At 36.7% G+C, this 19,981-nt stretch overlaps 1 protein-coding gene across 2 annotated transcripts in view; it reads left to right on the forward strand.

The window, feature by feature from the left end:
* LOC148946941 (lysosome membrane protein 2-like) overlaps positions 1–19,981 on the forward strand; it is a 206,086-nt gene that overhangs the window by 149,105 nt on the left and 37,000 nt on the right. For both annotated transcript variants that reach the window (XM_089096747.1, XM_089096748.1), the window contains exons 4-5: positions 4,648–4,805; positions 8,215–8,362. In XM_089096747.1, coding sequence (XP_088952873.1) covers positions 4,648–4,805; positions 8,215–8,362 — 306 coding nt within the window. The remainder of the gene's footprint in view (positions 1–4,647; positions 4,806–8,214; positions 8,363–19,981) is intronic.

Consider the following 19,981-nt stretch of genomic DNA (forward strand, 5'->3'; position numbering starts at 1 on the left):
TCCGATGGTTCGGACACCTACCTTGAATGCCTCCACACATCCCTACGAAAACAATCCATGACTTTGACCCTGTCAAAGCCGTTTGGGAGTGACCTCGCGGCCGACCGAAAAAACGATGGTCTGACAGCCTGTCCGAGTTCCTGATGATGGCAAATATCAGGTTGATCGATGTGCAAACGCTTGCCATGGACCGAAGTGGATGGAGGAGGCAGACGTCACTCTCTACGCCAAGCAGCGCCTGGCAGGAGACATAAGTCAAGTAAGTCAATATATATATATATATATATATATATATATATATATATATATATATATATATATATATATATATATATATATATATATATATATATATATATATGTGTGTGTGTGTGTGTGTGTGTGTGTGTGTGTGTGTGTGTGTGTGTGTGTGTGTGTGTGTGTGTGTGTGTGTGTGTGTGTGTGTGTGTGTGTGTGTGTGTGTGTGTGTGTGTGTGTGTGTGTGTGTGTGTGTGTGTGTGTGTGTGTGTGTGTGTGTGTGTGTGTGTGTGTGTGTGTGTGTGTGTGTGTGTGTGTGTGTGTGTGTGTGTGTGTGTGTGTGTGTGTGTGTGTGTGTGTGTGTGTGTGTGTGTGTGTGTGTGTGTGTGTGTGTGTGTGTGTGTGTGTGTGTGTGTGTGTGTGTGTGTGTGTGTGTGTGTGTGTGTGTGTGTGTGTATATATGATATATATGATATATATATATATATATATATATATATATATATATATATATATATATATATATATATATATATATATATATATATATAAGATTTAAAACAGTAATAAAAAGATTTAAAAATAATAGGGTCCCAGATGCTGATAGTGTGGTAAATGAGTTTCTTAATTATGGGTGGTTATGAAATTAGAAATAAGTTACTGAAGATTATGAACATGATTTTTGAAAAAAATGGAAGTGCTTAGCGATTTTAGGAAAACCCTAATTAAACCCCTTTATAAGAAAAGTGATAAATGTGAGTGTGATAATTATAGAGGCATTAGCCTGGTTTCTGTGGTTAGCAAAACGCTTAGTATGATGATACTTTTTAGACTGATAGATGTTGCAGACAAAGTTTTAAGAGAAGAACCGTGTCATTTTCGAAAGGGTAGAGGATCCATCGACCAAATTTTCACTCTCAGGTTTATAATTGAGAAGTACCTGAGTCATCAAACCCCTTTAGTCCTCAGTTTTATAGATTATGATTAAGCGTTTGATTTAGCCAATAGAAGAGTTTTATTGAAGGTCTTGTGCTTGTATGGTATACTAAACATATACATTAAGGTGATTCGTGCTATGTATGACAATTACACTATTGCGGTAAAGGTAGGAAATAAGGCTAGTAGCTGGTTTCGTATTAAATCAGGAGTTAAGCACGGCTGTGCTCTATTTCCATTCGTATGGATCATGTTGACGGTAAGGAGCACCGGAAAGGTAATGGGAGAACATGGAAGATCCATTAGTGACGGAAAACTGTCCTGTACTTAGAGTATTATGAGAAGTTATTTATCCTCGATGGAAGTGTGAGCATAAATGAATGCATTTTTAAAGATTTTGCGAGTTCAGGGTGCTAGAATAGGTTTGAAAATTAATCTTAAGAAGACTAAGTCGCTAAGGCTAAGAATAAGTGAAGATGAAAAGGTGACGTTGGGTAACGAAAAGATTGATCAAGTGGGCAGCTTCACTTAGCTTGGTAGTATTATTAGTAAAGACGGTGGGAGCAGCGAGGATGTTAAAAGTAGAATAGCCAAGGGTCAGGGAATTTTTTCATAGTTAAAAAAAAGTTTGGAAGAATAGGAAGATAAGTCTGCGAACCAAGATTTGATTTTTGGAAGCTACAGTGTTGACAGTGGTAAAATATGCTTTTGAAGCATGGGCGCCCCGAAAAACGGAGGGAGATTAATAGATATCTTCCAGAGAAATTGCCTACAGGTTGTTTTGGGTACCCCGCTCATTGACCGTATTTCAAATAGTTGGCTTTACGAAAAGTATGGTTCAATCCCGTTTTCTAGGGTTATAATGAGAGAAAGGTTGAGACGGCTAGGGAATGATCTGCTCATAGAAAATGCACTCGGACTTTCAATTTTTAATCGAATGAGCCCCATCGGAGGGTTCTACGGCCATCGCTTCCATACGAAGTAGTCAGGGAAGATAGAAATAAATAAGACATGGAAGCCACATGGGTCTTTACTTAGGTGGTGTAGCAGCACTGCCTCTGAAGGCTTATAAGGAATTATTTTAGGAGACATTAATTTTTCCCAGTTTCTGATAAAGGCTAAGTTCAATTAGCATAGACGCATAACGAACTCATGGCTTTTTACGGGAACATGTGATTTTCAATACGGACACATAAGCTAGCTCTCACTAATTATAGTTCCATCTGTTTTATTTTATATCTCATTGTTTTAACATATCTCATGTTTTATTTTAAACTAAAAAGTTGAAACCAGAGATGAAGATTGATAAGAAAAGGATTAAAATATAAAAATATACAATTTAAAACTCAGATATAAAATCATTCATTAGTTGTAAAATCTTACATAGCGTCCAGCGGTTACTATTCTTCAATAATTGTTCTCACCTTCTCACTCGACAACTCAAGTTTAAAGCGGGACTTTTGTGGCTGTGTTTTTCGAACGAATGACTTGATGGCTTCTTAAAATAGATTTGTTTATTTTTTCCTTTTGTCGGTGGGTTTGGCGCTACTTTCTTCGTTTGTGTGAAGGGAAACGTATGCAGTTTCTTAGAACAGATTTGTTTTTTGTTTTTTTTTTCTTTTGTCAGTGGGTTTGCTGTTACTTTGCGTAGTTTCCGCGAAAGGCCGATGTGAGGGCGACAACTCTTTACAGAATTATTATTATCATTATTTTAGTATTATTATTATTATTGTTGTTATTATTATTAAGGGTAGAATCACAAAACTGAGTCGAGTTTCATGCCACAAATACTCATTGTTGCCTCACTTCCTCTCCCTCCCCAAACTGTACCGATAGCTGCTGGACTATTGGTGCCCCCTTGGGCGTGGTATTTTAAATAGAGCTTTCCTATCTCTTTTTTCCCTATTTTAGAACAGCCTTCCTTGGTAGTATCTAGATGTCCACCATTATTTTCCCTCATTTCTAGAACCCAACCCGCCAGATTTAGAACACCTTCGGCAATCTATATTTGTCCCTTAGAAGAGAAGGGAGAATCACCTCTACTCGCCCACCATTAGCGGCAAGGGGCGTTTGATTCTAGGAGCCGATTCTAGTAGGAGAATCACCTCTACTCGCCCACCATTAGCGGCAAGGGGCGTTTGATTCTAGGAGCCGATTCTAGTAGTCTGATTCTAGTAGGCCACTTTTTTGTACCCACTACTTTCACCAGTGATGATTATTTGGCTCTTATCTTTAACAGCTAAGAATTTTGAAGCCATCAAATTTCCTAACTATAAATCCTCTCTAAAGTCTATTTGCCATTGAACGATATTTTTTTCATAAGAAAGCGTTTCAATACAATTTTTAAATATTTTTTCCAGTGGCAAGGCCTAGTCTCACGCAGTTCTTTAAAGATAATTTTCATTTGTTATTTTCTGCAATTCTGCAAACGTGCATTTTCTACCGCCGACCAGTTTCCATTGGAATGTTGCTGGAAAAACAGTGTCTAATGGGACATCATCATTTGGCAGATTCTACCTATCTGCCGGTATGTCGTTCGCTGAAAGAGCAGGGGTTGCTTGACAAATTTTTACTCCCAGTGAAAATGATTTGACTCTTTTCTTTAAAGTTAAGAATATCGAATTTGCTAACTAAAAAACCTTCCAAGGTCCCTTTACCATTGAAAGACGTTTTCTGACATATGAAAGTGTTTAAATGTATCTTTAAACTATTTTTTTTTTGGCAAGGCTTACTGTCACGTAGTTCCTTAAAGATAATCTGCATTTGTTATTTTCTTCAAATTGTGTATTTCTTCAAAGCGTGTATTTCCTGGAGCCGGCCAGTCTCCATTGGAATGATGCGCGAAAAGTAGTGTCTGATGGGACATCTCTATTTGGCGGATTCTGTCAATCTACCAGTATGTCGATTATGCCAGCATGCCAATTCCGCCAGTATGTCGATTCTGTAATGCTAGTGTTCTCCAATCGGCAAACTACCATAAGCAATCCAGCAAACGAGTATCCGTTGAAATTGAATGTAAAGCTTCGCGCTGCGGATTTTCCGAATCTGCCAAATGGGGACACGCTTTTAAGTCGCTTTTTCTGATGATATGCCCAGCTGAAAAAAGTAACAGCCCAAATACTTTACATCTGTCTAACTCTGTTATAAACTAGATCCAAGCTTTTTTACAAAATCGGTTTATATTTCAGAAGAAATTGGCATTTTAATTCTTCTTATGGTAGAAAACGCCAAATGGGAACTTGCTTTAAGACAAGTGGGGATTAAAGACTTTAAGACTTTATAAAGTCTTAGCTTCGTTTTTCTTTTGTTTATGTTTTTTTACAATCGACAACCCAGTTCCATCTGGTATCTACGGTATGCCACATTTCTGCCTCTGAAACATCATAGAAATATTTGACATACAAATCGACCAGGAGTTTATTTTTTCAAAGAAAGTTTTACAGCCCTAGATATAATTTCAAATTATAATTCCAGAAAGCACCACTGAGACCCGGAACACCCACATGGGACTCGTGGCTTAGTCCTCCAGTAACCGTGTATTCAAATTTCACGTTTTTCAATGTTGAGAATCCAGAAGAAGTTCTTGCTGGAGGAAAACCTGTTTTAACCGAAAAAGGACCATATGTTTACAGGTATTTCAAATCGGAGAAAAAAAAATTTAATGCAACCAGATGAAAGGCATGCTATGTTTCTACGTGACCTGATTCTTAGGGACATTACCCTATATAGGTGGCTATCTCCTAAAATGATTTAATACAAATGTGTCATTGCCAAATACTTTGTAGTTCTAAAATTTGGACAGTTATAAATTTGGAATTCTTTTTTTCGATAATAGTTTTTAAAAAAGAAGTTTAAAATACATATATATGAATTGATTTTCTTATGCTGGAAAATGATGGTAGGACTTCAGTTTACTTAGTTCCAGATCCAAACCACAAAGTTGCAAAGCAAAACAAAAAAAGTGCCCGTAGTGAGAAATGAAAGATTCAGATCAATTTTTGCTCGTTTAAGGTTTATTCATTGCTCACGTTTGAAAAAAAAAACATTTATTTTAACAGAAAAAAGAATTGGCTGTAGAATACAGAAATAAAAGCACAATCCAGCTGCGTAGCGAAAGAAAAGTTCGGGAACGACGCGCCTTTCCTTAAAATATGAAAATTAGTATAAAACTATCATCATTTTAATATATATTGGTACAAAAGTATAGTTATCAATGCTCCTTTATAGTTATTAATAGCCTTTTATAATTATACAATATTTCACTTTTAGAAGAGGGCTATGTATCTCCAGTCTCAATCCTTCTGGCTAGATCAGTTATATGGTCTTTGTTAGGCATGTCTGATTGGTTGAAACAGATTGCATTAGCCCAAGTACTCATGGTTCTAAAGTGACAAAAATTTCGATAAATTTATCCCGTAGCCATTGGCAGATTTGATGTTATAGCTCTAAGAAAATCAAAGCGGTAAAATTCTAACTGATCTTACTCTAGTTTCAGATGTTACCTGTCAATTAAAAAAAATGCCTATTTATATTAGCTTATCATACTGATGTCGGGCACTAGGGATGTAAATTTGTACCCCAGCACCCACAACAAATGAAAAAGGGAAGCGATAGTATAAGAACCTGAGCTCCGTCCTTATTTCTTGTATTGAATAAATTAATCTTCTTTTTTACTTTAAGTATAAATGTGTATTTAACATTGTCATTAACAATGTGTGTCTCTCTTATAACACAACTTCATATTTCAGAATACTAAAGATTTAATACAAATACGAGTTCTGAATGATATGTGTTATGCAAATCGGCTTTGATAACTATTTTCAATTTACGTAATATTTAGTAATCTTTATCTCCCCTTGCGTTGAAATTACAAACAGTAAAAAGCCTACGGCTTTTTCTTAGTTTAAATAGCAAAAGACAAACCTCTAAGAATCAAGCAGCTAAGTAAGTCAAATATGGCATCATATCCTAGAAAAGTTTACCGATGATAATACTGCCCCTAAATCGGAGGCTAGTACTATTAATTAATATTTTAGTTACTATGAGCTAGCGTTCGTTCTTTATTATAAAACAAACCAAAACAAATTTCAAAATTTGCAATATTTTTTTTTTAGTTTCAATTAAAAAGTTAAGATTATAGCTCAGACAACATAACTTTAGCGATTCTGAACTGAAAACTAAAATAAGATTTATGCTAAAATTTCAGTCAATATTTCTTTAATGTATTATCTTGTCAAAAGATAAACGTTGTATCATCATGCATATAATTATTTATTAAGATATTCAAATAACTATTGGCTATAGCTTGTTGTTTAATATAACTCTTATTAGGTTGATAGCTACCTACTGCTACTACAGTGTTATAGAAAAATTTAGTTTATCATAAAGAATTGATCTTATTTTTAAAATTCTTATTTGTTAAACGAAAAGTTTTTAAATACATCATTTTCCTTTCAAATGAGCCATTAAACAGCTCTCTATGATGTTCCAGTGCCCTGCTAGCTGAGGAGAAAGAACGAGAAAAAACGTGCTATCGATGCAGAATATTATAGTTCAAGCCACTTATCTTGTTTTCCAAGCCAATGGATTTACTAGTTATTCAAGCCAAGGCGCTGTAAGTTTCCTACATAGGGGTTTCGGACAAGGTGATTCTAATAGAGTTGCCTGTTTTTTAGGGTTTTGGGCTATTGTATTTCTTAGTATCGGACATGATCGTCTCGTACTAGGTTGCTAGCTACCGCTGCAACCCGGAAAAGGGCGACATATGTCGCCTTGATCGAAAATGAATTGTGTATCTTTAGTGGGTAAACTCAGAGCGAGGAATCGAATGGTGCAGTCAGAGTTGTCATATCTTTTACCGTTACGGAGATAAAAAAAGAGAAATGAGCCGGTTTTGACAAAAGAGGATTATCTTATGGAGCTATAATATGGGGAACCGGCACTTGTCTCCTTTTTTCCGTTTTTTGGCTTTCAATTTTTTTTTTTTTGGCTCTCCTGAAAAGTTAAAAAAATGGTTTATATCGCCCTTCTAATTATCACACCCCAAATATTATCCGTACTCTAGGTTCCTTGACTTTTCAGGAAAAACAGATAATGCTCTGTGAAACTCACAATGAAACTCACAGTGGAGGAAGGGTTTGAGGATGAGCAGTTCCCCTTTTATGTATATATTCAATTCCGTAGAAGTTTTAATCTGTTTTATATGTTACAATTTGGTTTATGTGTCTCTGACAACATTCCAAATGTAATTGGAATTAAAACCATGAGTTTAAAACAAACAGAGACAAAGATCAAGGTAACCCATATAATGTCGTTAGACATGGTTTTGCACACAGTCTATTGTAAAAAAAGACTTTGACAACTTTCTAGCTTAGCCTCTTTATGTGCTAAGTGCAATGGATTAAAAACAGAAAAATTAACAACATTTCTGAGAGAAAAACTCTCCTAAAAAGCGTCAAAGATGAGCACAAGTGTGTTTTTATCTGTCTATTTACCCTTAGCGTGAATTTGCAGCTAAACTGTTGAAACTTGAAATATGAAATTTTGGCTGACTAATTTCAGAGCTATGAGGGACGTATTAAATCCAAGATAAAAAAAATAAATATGATGACATGATAACAAGCCCTTAAAGGCCTAAAGGCCTGAATTCTTTCTTTGTGAAGGCCGAAGGCCCAAGACTTTCATTGTCGAGGGCCAGAGGTCCAACCGAATGGAGAGAGGCAAGGGACGATATGGGCCCGTGGTGTGAGTTATCCCTGCTATATAATAGTTTCCTTGGACGATTGCGAAGTAATTTGATAAGAAGCAATGTAACGCTATTTTCACTATAGGAAAAAGACGATAAGATAGATAGAACAAATGTTGCATAATTCTTTTCTGAGCAAACATTCCGAAACTAGAAATGTCTGTATTACTTATCATCTTTTGTTTGTTTGTTAGTTGCTTTTACCTTTTTTTTCTTCAGAGTGGTTTGTGGCTGTGAGGCCACAGAGAAATATCAGAATAACATAAAACTTCTAAAATTTTGACATTTTTATAAAGGGAACATAAAAAAAGAGAAGTTATGGTAGCTGAAACTCCCCAGGGAACAATTATCTATAAAGAAGTATTCACTTACGAGTTTGACGAGGAAAAATCTCACCCTTTGAAAGATTCAGATACAGTTACTATAGTGAACCCCGTGGCAGCGGTAAGTGCAATTATACCATATATTAAAACAACAAAATAAGCAATTGAAGGAATAAGACGGAAATATTTTTTTATATTATAAAAAGTGAACTTTCTTATCAGCATTTTAAAACAACCACAATGCGTCTAGGATGCACTACTTGTGAGCAGCGTTTCCAAGGGATTGAAGTGAATTGTACCCGCTTTCCGAGTAGAACTGTACCGCGAGAGGAGAATTTGTACCATCGGAACAGCGGGTTAAAAATTTGCCGCAACAAGAAGAAAATTTTTGATAAACTAAAACTTGAACAGATATCCAAGTAAGAAAGGAGCAAGTAACACCAAAATTTAGAGGAAACTATGTATTGTACCAAAAAAAATCCAAATTTACTGAATTTTACCAGGGCCTCCAGATTTTACCAAAGACAGCAAAATTGTACCTGGTTGACAACACTACTTGTGAGCATCTTATCGAATGTAGTTCCCAACAAATTTGCAAGAAATTACTACTACTTGCGGCCACTGTTTTAGATTTGAGCTCCTTTTGAGCCATGAGCCTCAAACCTATATATATCCACCCCTCTCTTCCGTCTTTAATGAAATCCAATAGCATCCGGGTTTATTATTTCAAGTTCGATTGATCTACTTTAAACATTGAACACAAACAGTCTCGTGTTTTTTTGTTTTTTATTTATTTCAAATTATGTAAATATATTTTTATAGATCACTAGTTACGTTTCTTTTGTGTTTGTTGGGTTTTTTTTCCGTGTGTGTGTATGTGTCAATACAGAAACGTTTCCGGTAACTTTGCTATTATCACAGTAGACAACTACACCTGCTAGCTTGCATTTCTAGTGGAAATCGTACGATCTTTAAAACCAGTTGTTTTTTTAGGCGATACAATGTTGTTTATTTATTTGTTTGCTAGTAAGAATTTTGTTTTATGGCTATGGCACATCCTCGCAAGCTGTACTTCTGTTTTTTTTTTTTTTTTTTTTTTTTTTTTTTTTTTTTTTTTTTTTTTTTTTTTTATATATCTTCTTGTTTTTCATAATTCTAAACTAAGAAATCATATTTGAAAACGAAATCATAGTGGTTACAAAATAATATGATGTGATTTTACTATTAGTACAGATTAAATGAGAAACATAAAGTCAAAGTTTATGTGTGTGTTTAGAGGGGGTGGTCTGTTTAGACACATATCCTCACAATTTTTCCTAGGTCTGTATATGTTGAACCCTGAACTCCATAGTTAAATTGATGCTGACCCTTGCCGAACCTAGTGGTACTGACGAGAGATGTGCATCTAGAGTTAGCTTATTTAAACTAATTTTGTTGATATAATAGTGTGCATCTGCGAAGCCAAAATTTTTTTTAGCTTTAAGTTTCAATGTCGCCCTTTAATTCCCTAAAAAATTGCTTAATTAAAAGAATGAAAGCGTGGGTTCTCATAGATATACTAAGTTTCAGTATAGGCTTTGCCTTTTGAGTCTTATTAAGCTATGACTAAGCAAGCATATGCAAGCATGTGTAAGAAGAACACGGAATACCTAGAAGGAATTACCTTACTGAATAAGATGGATTGCTCAAGAGGTGTTATTAATGTCTCTTGGGGTAATTTCATTCAAAATATTTGCAGATAATTACATAGAGATATATAGTGTAAGATAGGCACTCCCTGGTTAATTTTGCTTATGCAACAGAAATCAAATAGAAAAAAAAAGATAGCATATACCATTTGATCCCCATTAATGCTCTTTATGAGCATAATAATCAAAGCCATTTTAATTGCATCCCAATCTCCATCAATGGGGCCAGATATAACTCTAAACTATATAAAAACGTTGGTTGATTTTGTTGTCTTTGTTTTCAAATTGAAAGTATTTTGAATTTCAACCAACTATTAAAGGAAAATAATTCTATAATTTGTAAATGGCATCAAAATCATGGAAGCTTTTACACAGAATTTAAGGGATGGGATGAAGTGAAAGTGGAAGCAACTGTAAGCAGTGAAACTGAAACTGAAAATCAATAAAAAAGAAATTTTCTGCATGTATTGAAGTAAGGATTTTGTTCCTATAGGCCTAGTAGTTCAGAAGAGGGGACAAACGGCCTTGGGCTAATGTGTGGTATGCAACAGAAATCTGGCAGAAATAATTTTAGGGGAGGTCGAAGTTGAACCCAACAAAAGTAGGCGATCACAAATATTATGTTTGTTTATGACTGGAAAACGGAAATTTTATGTTCTCTATATAACTCTTAGAATCAGGAATACTTTAGATTTTTTTTTAGATTTTTTGTTCTTCAAATTTTCTCAAAATCTACATTTATTCTTTTGGTCAAAGATTCCAAACCGACCCCATCTGGTGGGGCTGGTTCGGACACGCTGAGGTTTGAAGCTTACAAGCTGAAAAAGTTCTAAAAATCTACTTGCAGTCAGATAAAAACACTAAATTCTTCCATAAAAAAGTTTTTTTCTACTTCGAACACATTTGTACAGAATTATTAAAATGAAAATTTAGAAGGAAAAAGAACGTCCTCAGCTTGGTTGACTAAGAGATATTGTGTGGTGAGAAATCAAATTCAAACCAAAAGCTTTGAAGCACTCTGTTTGTTTCTCTGCATGATAAAGGTTTTGGCAGACATGGGAGGATATCAGAAAAGTATATACTTGCAACATCTTCCAACTCGAGGAGGACCAGATTTTCGCTTTTCTTGCGCATTAAACTAATCGCGCATTAAAACCTTCTGCAATATCCTGGACTAAGCCAACGTATCAGTAGTTTGACTTCTTTAGTCGAAACTGACAAGGAAGATGGGTTGAACGGCTGGTCATCATGGTTGTCTTCTTCGCCAAGGTGTAATGACCCATCAGATGAATCGCGCAGCTTGAGATCCTCTGCGGTTGTTTTTTTCTTGCCCTTTCCGCACTTTTTGCCTCAATTTCTTTCTTTTCTGGGGTATCAGTGAATATCCTGGTTCTTCCGGTTTTGCAGTGTCATACGAGAGCTTGTGTGAAAACTTCCCATACATATAGGAAAGGACTAGTCATTTCTGGGATTATTCTGAGAAACTGACCTTATGGGTTGGTGGTTGAAGACAGGGGAGCAGAACTGGCGTTAGCTGATCCTCCAGGAGTAGAAAATATCAACGTTGGCCTGAGATTGGCAAATTTTGTCATTTTCCAAAGGTATGTTGCATTTGCCTGATTTCAACTGGCTTGGTCTTGAATAAGTTGGTCCGTTACTTTTAATGGAAGGAAATCTACGTTACTGAACACATTTCTGTCGAAAGGTCAAATTCCAGCCTTTTTGAATGAAGAAGTGGTATTGGCTGGAGAATGCTTTTCTAGGTAGGGCTGAGCCACATGGTGAATAAATACCCTATGACCAGGGTTTAGCTGGAGCCATTCATTGAACTTTAGCTTGAGACTGCTCTTTAAAGCACTAAGAACACCAATTTCTAAGGGTTGGAGTCGGTTGGAACAGCTTGGTGGAAAAGCTAGAGAAACAATACCGTTTCCCTTGCAGAAAATACATCCTGGATAAAGGCGGCTTTTGTGATTATCAAGCAAAAGGAGATTAGGATTGTCTTTTGAAGACCGGCAACGCTTTCATAAATGTTCTAGAGCAAAGGCTGCATTTGCTCTAGAAATCATATTTCTAAGAAGGGAGGGGCAACTGCCCCTCCCAGACCTCAGTCCCCCCAGACCCCAGTTTTCCCCTAGCTGAATTATAGTTTCTTCCAAAATCTTGTCAAAACCAAGATAAATCTGCATAATTCAACCATGGACAGAAACAGATCATTTTTGTAGTACAAAATTATCTTTATAGTATTATAAAGTACCTTTATGGTACTTTTATAGTACATTTATGGTAACGAGAAAGCCAGTCTTTTGAAGCACTTTTTTGTTCTGTCCAAAATGGTTTGGCTTTAATTTCATTCGCGACAGCATATTGAAAGATCGGCTTTTTACTATCGTTTGAGGTAAGACTATGAATCATTAACGAATCACGAACTCAACAAGTAACAAGATAGTCACACATGTCCCTTTCTTGTTTGTTAGAAAGGATCTGCCAATTGTATTCTACACACTTCTCAACTTTTCTGATCGCTGCATCAATATTTACTTCAGGTTTATCTTCATTACAGTTTAAACCATCTTTTACCTTTTCCAGCTAATCGTAAAGGGAAATTTTCTTAACTTTGAAGTGAGCTGCAGAATCGTCTACCCTTATCCGATTTTGTGTCGTTTAGGGAGAGCAAGGACAAAACATTATTAAGTAACTTCAACGCTGTTGCTTGCTTGAAGTTTCAACTTCATTCTGTACTTGGAGCGGATATTTTTTTCAATTAAGCTATTTTCAGTTTTAATATAAAAAACGCAAAAAGGGGTCCATTAGACTTCCGGACATGTTCAACATTAGTAATTATACGAATATACTGCCTTCAATACCTTATCATCAAGTAAATAGGTAAGCCTATTTAATGGCAAAATTGCGAAAATGTACAATACTTCCTGTTTCACCTCGTTTGCTCATGTCAAATTATTTTCCCTGATAGGTAAGTGTATTTTACTTCCTTAAATCTATCAGTTCAATGTAAGATTTTCTTGTTTTAAAACTTTCGAAAACGCAGGTACCTTTTCCGGGTACCTGCAAGACTGGGGACCTTGCGGTCAACTCTATTCCCACTTGAGGAGTGGCGCCCCTCGAGGAAATCATAGCCTAGTAAACGAAACAGCATTCGCATGGGATTCTGCCTAATGGACAATTCTTCTGGGCTTGGTATGTTTTGACGGGTGTCTTCGGGCTGAAAAACCTCTTCCTAGCTAATTTATCTATTGTGGGTTAAAAAATGGGTCTCCTCGTAGTAGCATAATATTTGTAGGCATGAATATATAATGAGTCGGAGGTAATAGGCTTGAGACTGTCTGCACAGGATTTTGACTCTTGTTGATAGAAGAGCATTGCCAAGTGCTGAAAACCATATTGTGACCAAGATGGGCCCAGCATTGCACAAAACCTCCATTCATGGATGTCCCAGGGACTTCTTGCTGTCTGGTTCTAAGCTGGCTTAAGCACTTCGGTGTAGACTTGAGAAGATATGTGATCCCCGTCCTGCACTGGTATCCGGGATCATTGCTTTTCCTGAGGCCAAAATAATTTCAATGATTTAAAGAACATGAAAATTGGAACTTGGAATGTTACGACATTAAAAAATGACTATCGTATCGACATTTTGACTGACGAATTCAGACGATTCGAACTGGATTTATTAGGAGTTTCAGAAACTCATATCCCAGGGGTAGGAAGTATGAAATTAGGTGATATAGAATTTGTTTACTCAGGCAGGAAGGATGGGGTACATAGACAGAGAGCAGGGCTCATGATGAATAAGGAAGCTGCTAAGTCTTGTTTAGGCTGGGAAGGTATTAATAATAGAATACTAATTGTTCATTTTATAACTAGAAAGTTCAGGGTATCAGTTATAGTAGTATACGTCCCTGTAGAACCGACTGACGGAGATACTAGGGACTCAGATGAATTTTACTTACAGTTGCAGGAGCAAATAGACAAGGTCCCAGGTAGAAATATGATGTTGTTACTGGGAGATTTTAACGCCCAGGTTGGTAGAAATAGGCATGGGCGCCCATAAGCTGAATTCCAGGGGGGGCAAACTACGTCTAATTGCTACTTTTAATGCCATATAATAGAAATCTCAGAACAAAAATATAAAAACAAGGCAGCATCATTCAGCCAGGGGGGGGGGCAAGAGCCCCCCCCTGCCCCCCATATGGGCGCCCATGGAAATAGGGATAGATGGTATCCCAGCTTAGGTAAATTTGGTGTAGGAAAAGAAAACAGTAATGGATACAGACTTTTGCAACTTTGTAGGTATAACAATCTAGTTATAACCAATACGGTGATTGGTCATAAAATGGTTCAAAAGTTAACAGGGTATCCACATAGTGACAAGACAGAAAACCTTATTGATTATATTATAGTAAACCGAAGACTGGCAGGATCAATACACGATTCTAGGGTATACAGAAGTGCCGTTATTAATGTTAAAAGTAAAGATCATCATCTAGTAGTGTCGAGGGTTAATTTATAGCTGACATATTGGAAGAGTAACTAGCTCCCAGGAAGTTATGATGTTGGTAGACTCCAGGATGAGAATTTGAGAGAAACTTTCCAGGAGCAGTTGAATACTAGTAGAATGGCCTTATTGAATCGTGTCACGCACCCCTGCTGCCACCTACAACTTTTTTTAACACCATATATTGGCACGAGAACCACGTGGTTTATGTTTTTTGTCAGTGAGAATTTGAAAAACAGGGTGACAGGACCACGTGGGTTATGGTTTTGTCACGGAGAATGAAAAAACAGGAATTTTCTCACTTGGAAAAACAGGAACTTTCTCACTTGGAAAACCATAAACCACGTGGTCCTGTCACGAGTAGCACCTGTGAACTTGATTTACATAAAGTTCGCTGAGAGCGTGCTCTTGCAACAACAACAACATCAACCTTGGAACACCTGTGCAGTCGACCTCAATTCACCTATCGTGAATCAATAATTCCCCTTAGAAACAACAAATTAATTTCCCCTTTCTTGACAGATCAATCAATCAATGACATCATCTGTCAGACTTTAAAAATTTTCGCCTAGAAACATTTCTCCAGGAATAGATCCAAATCATTAATGTCTTTGCCTCGGGAACAGTTCTACTGGTCGAACTCCAAAGGATATTAATAACCAAAGGACATGGAAACAATTAGGCAAGAAACATCTTAGCGATGAATTGTTTTAGCGCGCGAAAAGGTTTCCTATTAATTTGAAATGCGTTAGCGCAGAGATGCCAATAACAAAGGAACACGCTGAATTTGCGTTTAGAGATTATTTGGGCGAAACTGTTTTAGACAGGTTATGGAACTATTTCGGCGAAACAGATAGAGACATTTTTAAAGAAGATTTTTGAAGAGATTTTAGAAGAGAATTTAAAGGTGAAACTCTGTGGTCGTTATAATACACAAGTTTCATTTGAACAGTGTTGTGAGGTCCTCTAACCCAACCCCAAAGGGTTCCAATCCTCCTACCCAAACCCCGAAGGAAGCCCCCGGTCCTCAAAGGCCCCCCAAGCTCCCAAAGGCCCTCCACCGGTCCCCAAATGTCCCCCAGGCCCCCAACTGCCCCCCGGACACTCAAAGGCCCCCCACGCTCCCAAAGGGCCACCGGCGCCCCAAAGGCCCACCCAGACCCCCAAATGCCATCTCCGGGCCCCCCAAAGGCCCATCGAGCTCCCAAAGGACCAACGGGGTCCCAAAGGCCCTCCACCGGTCCCCAAATGTCCCCCAGGCACCCAAAGGCCCTCCCTGTGCCCCAAAGGCCCTCCCTGTGCCCCAAAGGCCCTCCCCCGGCCCCCAAAGGTCCCCCGGACCCGAGAAGCGCTGCCGGGATGCGCCGTGGGCCAGGAAAGCGCCGCAGGATGTGCCGCAGGGATGCGCCATAGGTCAGAAAATCGCCGCAGGGGATGTGCCACAGGGAGGCACCGCAGGAAAGCACCGCAGGATGCGCTGCAGGGTTGTACCGCAAAAAAAAAAGTAAACTAAAAAGTAAAAATTTCGAAATGTTATCCCCCAAACGCCCTCCTCCGACCCCCAAAGGTCCTCCCCTGGTCCTCAAAGCTCCCCCGGGCACCCAAAGGACCACCCGGCCCTCAAGTGCCCCCGGATCCCCAAAGGTCCTCCCCGGGCCCCAAAGAGTCCCCTCTCCATTTTTTAATGCTTTTTTATGGCTTTATTATATCTTTTCAGAACAAGTTCCAGAACCTATTTTCCAGATCCACTTTTCAGAACAACTTCAGAGCAAGTTACTTTCTTAATGTCCCTCCTAAACCCATTTTCTAACTTGAAGTACTTATCTTTTTCATCCACAACTATATTCTACAGCTTTTGGATACCTCAACACCAAGAAATATTTTTCAAAAGTCATTTCAGAGCAAGTTACTTTCTTAATGCCCCTCCTAAACCCATTTTGCAACTTGAAGTACTTATCTTTTTCACCCTCAACTATACTATACAGGTTTTTGGTTACCTCAACATCAAGAAATACCTTTCAAAGACCATTTCAGAGCAAGTTACTTTCATAAAGTCACTCCTAAATCCATTTTCCAACTTGAAGCACTTATCTTTTTCACTCACAACTATACTTTACAGCTTTTGGGATACCTCAACACCAAGAAATAATTTTCAAAGACCATTTCAGAGCAAGTTACTTTCTTAATGTCCATCCTAAACCCATTTTCCAACTTGAAGTACTTATCTTTTTCATCCGAAACTATACTTTACACCTTTTTGGTTACCTTAACACCAAGAAATACTTTTCAAAGATCATTTCAGAGCAAGTTGCTTTCCTAATGTCCCTTCTAAACCCATTTTTCAACTTGAAGTACTTATCTTTTTCACGCGCAACTATACTTTACAGCTTTTTGGATACCTCAACACAAAGAAAAAATTTTCAAGGACCATTTCAGAGAAAGTTGCTTTCCTAATTTCACTACTAAACCCATTTTCCAACTTGAAGTACTTATATTTTTCACCCACAACTATACTTTACAGCTTTTTGGATACCTCAACACCAAGAAATACTTTTCAAGGACCATTTCAGAGCAAGTTACTTTCTTAATGTCCCTCCTAAACCAAGTTTCCAACTTGAAGTACTTATCTTTTTCATCACAACTATACATTACAGCTTTTTGGATGCCTCAACACCAATAAATACTTTTCAAAGACCATTTCAGAGCAAGTTACTTTCTTAATGTCACTCCTAAACCCATTTTCCAACTTGAAGTACTTATCTTTTTCACCCTCAACTATACTTTATAGCTTTTTGGATACTTCAACACCAAGAAATACTTTTCAAAGACCATTTCAGAGCAAGTTACTTTCTTAATGTCCCTCCTAAACCAAGTTTCCAACTTAAATTACTTATCTTTTTCACCCACAACTATACTTTACAGCTTTTTGGATGCCTCAACACCAAGAAATACTTTTCAAAGACCATTTCAGAGCAAGTTACTTTCTTAATTTCACTCCTAAACCCATTTTCCAACTTGAAGTACTTGTCTTTTTGATCACAACTATACTTTACACCTTTTTGGTTACCTTAACACCAAGAAATACTTTTCAAAGATCATTTCAGAGCAAGTTGCTTTCCTAATGTCCCTTCTAAACCCATTTTCCAACTTGAAGTACTTATCTTTTTTCACTCGCAACTATACTTTACAGCTTTTTTGGATACCTCAACACCAAGAAATACTTTTCAAGGAACATTTCAGAGCAAGTTGCTTTCCTAATGTCCCTTCTAAACCCATTTTCCAACTTGAAGTACTTATCTTTTTCAACAGCAACTATACCTTACAGCTTTTTGGATACCTCAAAACCAAGAAATAATTTTCAAAGACCATTTCAGAGCAAGTTACTTTCTTAATGTCCCTCCTAAACCAAGTTTCCAACTTGAAGTACTTATCTTTTTCATCACAACTATACTTTACAGCTTTTAGGATGCCTCAACACCAAGAAATACTTTTCAAAGACCATTTCAGAGCAAGTTTCTTTCTTAATAACACTTTTAAACCCATTTTCCAAAATGGAGTACTCGTCTTTTTCACCCAAAACAACACTTTAAAGCTTTTAGGATACATCAAAACCAAAAAATACTTTTCAAAGAACATGTAAGAGCAACTTAAATTATTAATGTCACTCCAAAACCAATTTTCCAACTTGAATTACTTATCTTTTTCACCCACAACTATACTTTACAGCTTTTTGGATGCCTCAACACCAAGAAATACTTTTCAAAGACCATTTCAGAGCAAGTTACTTTCTTAATTTCACTCCTAAACCCATTTTCCAACTTGAAGTACTTGTCTTTTTGATCACAACTATACCCTACAGCTTTTTGGTTACCTCAACACGAAGAAATACTTTTCAAAGACCATCTCAGAGAAAGTTACTTTCTTAATGTCCCTCCTAAACCCATTTTGCAACTTGAAGTACTTATCTATTTCACCCGAAACTATACTTTACAGAATTTTGGATACCTCAACACCAAGAAATACTTTTCAAAGACCATTTCAGAGCAAGTTACTTTCTTAATGTCCCTCCTAAACCCATTTTCCAACTTGAAGTACTTATCTTTTTCATCACAACTATACCTTACAGCTTTTTGGATACCTCAAAACCAAGAAATACTTTTCAAAGACCATTTCAGAGCAAGTTACTTTCTTAATGTCCCTCCTAAACCAAGTTTCCAACTTGAAGTACTTATCTTTTTCACTCACAACTATACTTTACAGCAGTTTGGTTACCTCAACACCAAGAAATACTTTTCAAAGACCATTTCAGAGCAAGTTACTTTCTTAATCTCACTTCTCAACCAATTTTCCAACTTGAATTACTTATCTTTTTCACCCACAACTATACTTTACAGCTTTTTGGTTACCTCAACACCAAGAAATACTTTTCAAAGACCATTTCAGAGCAAGTTACTTTCCTAATGTCCCTTCTAAACCCATTTTCCAACTTGAAGTACTTATATTTTTCACCACAACTATACTTTACAGCTTTTTGGTTACCTCAACACCAAGAAATACTTTTCAAAGACCATTTCAGAGCAAGTTACGTTCTTAATGTCCCTCCTAAACCCGTTTTCCAACTTGAATTACTTATCTTTTTCACCCAAAACTATACTTTGCATCTTTTTGGATACCTCCAAACCAAGAAATAATTTTCAAAGACCATATCAGAGCACGTTACTTTCTTAATGTCCCTCCTAAACCCATTTTCCAACTTGAAGTACTTATCTTTTTCACCCTCAACTATACTTTACAGCTTTTTGGATACCTCAACACCAAGAAATACTTATCAAAGACCATTTCAGAGCAAGATACATTATTAATTTCTCTCATAAACACATTTTAAAACTTGAAGTAATTATCTTTTTCACCACAACCAGATCATACAGCTTTTTGGATACCTCAACACCCAGAAATACTTTTCAAAAACCATTCAGAGCAAGTTACTTTCTTAATGTCCCTCCTAAACCCATTTTCCGACTTGAAGTACTTTTTTTTTTCATCCGCAACTGTAGTTTACAACATTTTGGTTACCTCAACACTAAGAAATACTTTTCAAAGACCATTTCAGAGCAAGTTACTTTCTTAATGTCCATCCTAAACCCATTTTGCAACTTGAAGTACTTATCCATTTCACCCACTTTCTCAATGAAAAAGAAATTAGTTTTTAATCAATTCTATTTTTCCAAATAATATAAAAATTTTCCACTTCGGTTCAGATTTTTCTCAAGGGGATGAAAAAATTTAAAATAATGTTCCAAATTTTCTCTACAAAGTGAAGAAAAGTTTATGATCTCTTCTGAATTTTACCAAAGAACACGCTCCAATTCTAATTTCTCCAGAGAAAACAAAAATCTTCCAATTCAGTTCTTTATTTCACAAAGACATAAAGAAATTTAAAGTTCAATTCTAATTTTTCGGTGGAAGATGGAAAAAGTAATACCATACTTGTGAATATTTTCCCGGAAGATAAAAAGTTCTAGTTCAATTTACAATTTCC

The sequence above is a fragment of the Artemia sp. Qi Xiang Cuo genome, chromosome 11, assembly GCF_049724085.1.
Source record: "Artemia sp. Qi Xiang Cuo chromosome 11, ASM4972408v1, whole genome shotgun sequence".
Taxonomy (NCBI): domain Eukaryota; kingdom Metazoa; phylum Arthropoda; class Branchiopoda; order Anostraca; family Artemiidae; genus Artemia; species Artemia sp. Qi Xiang Cuo.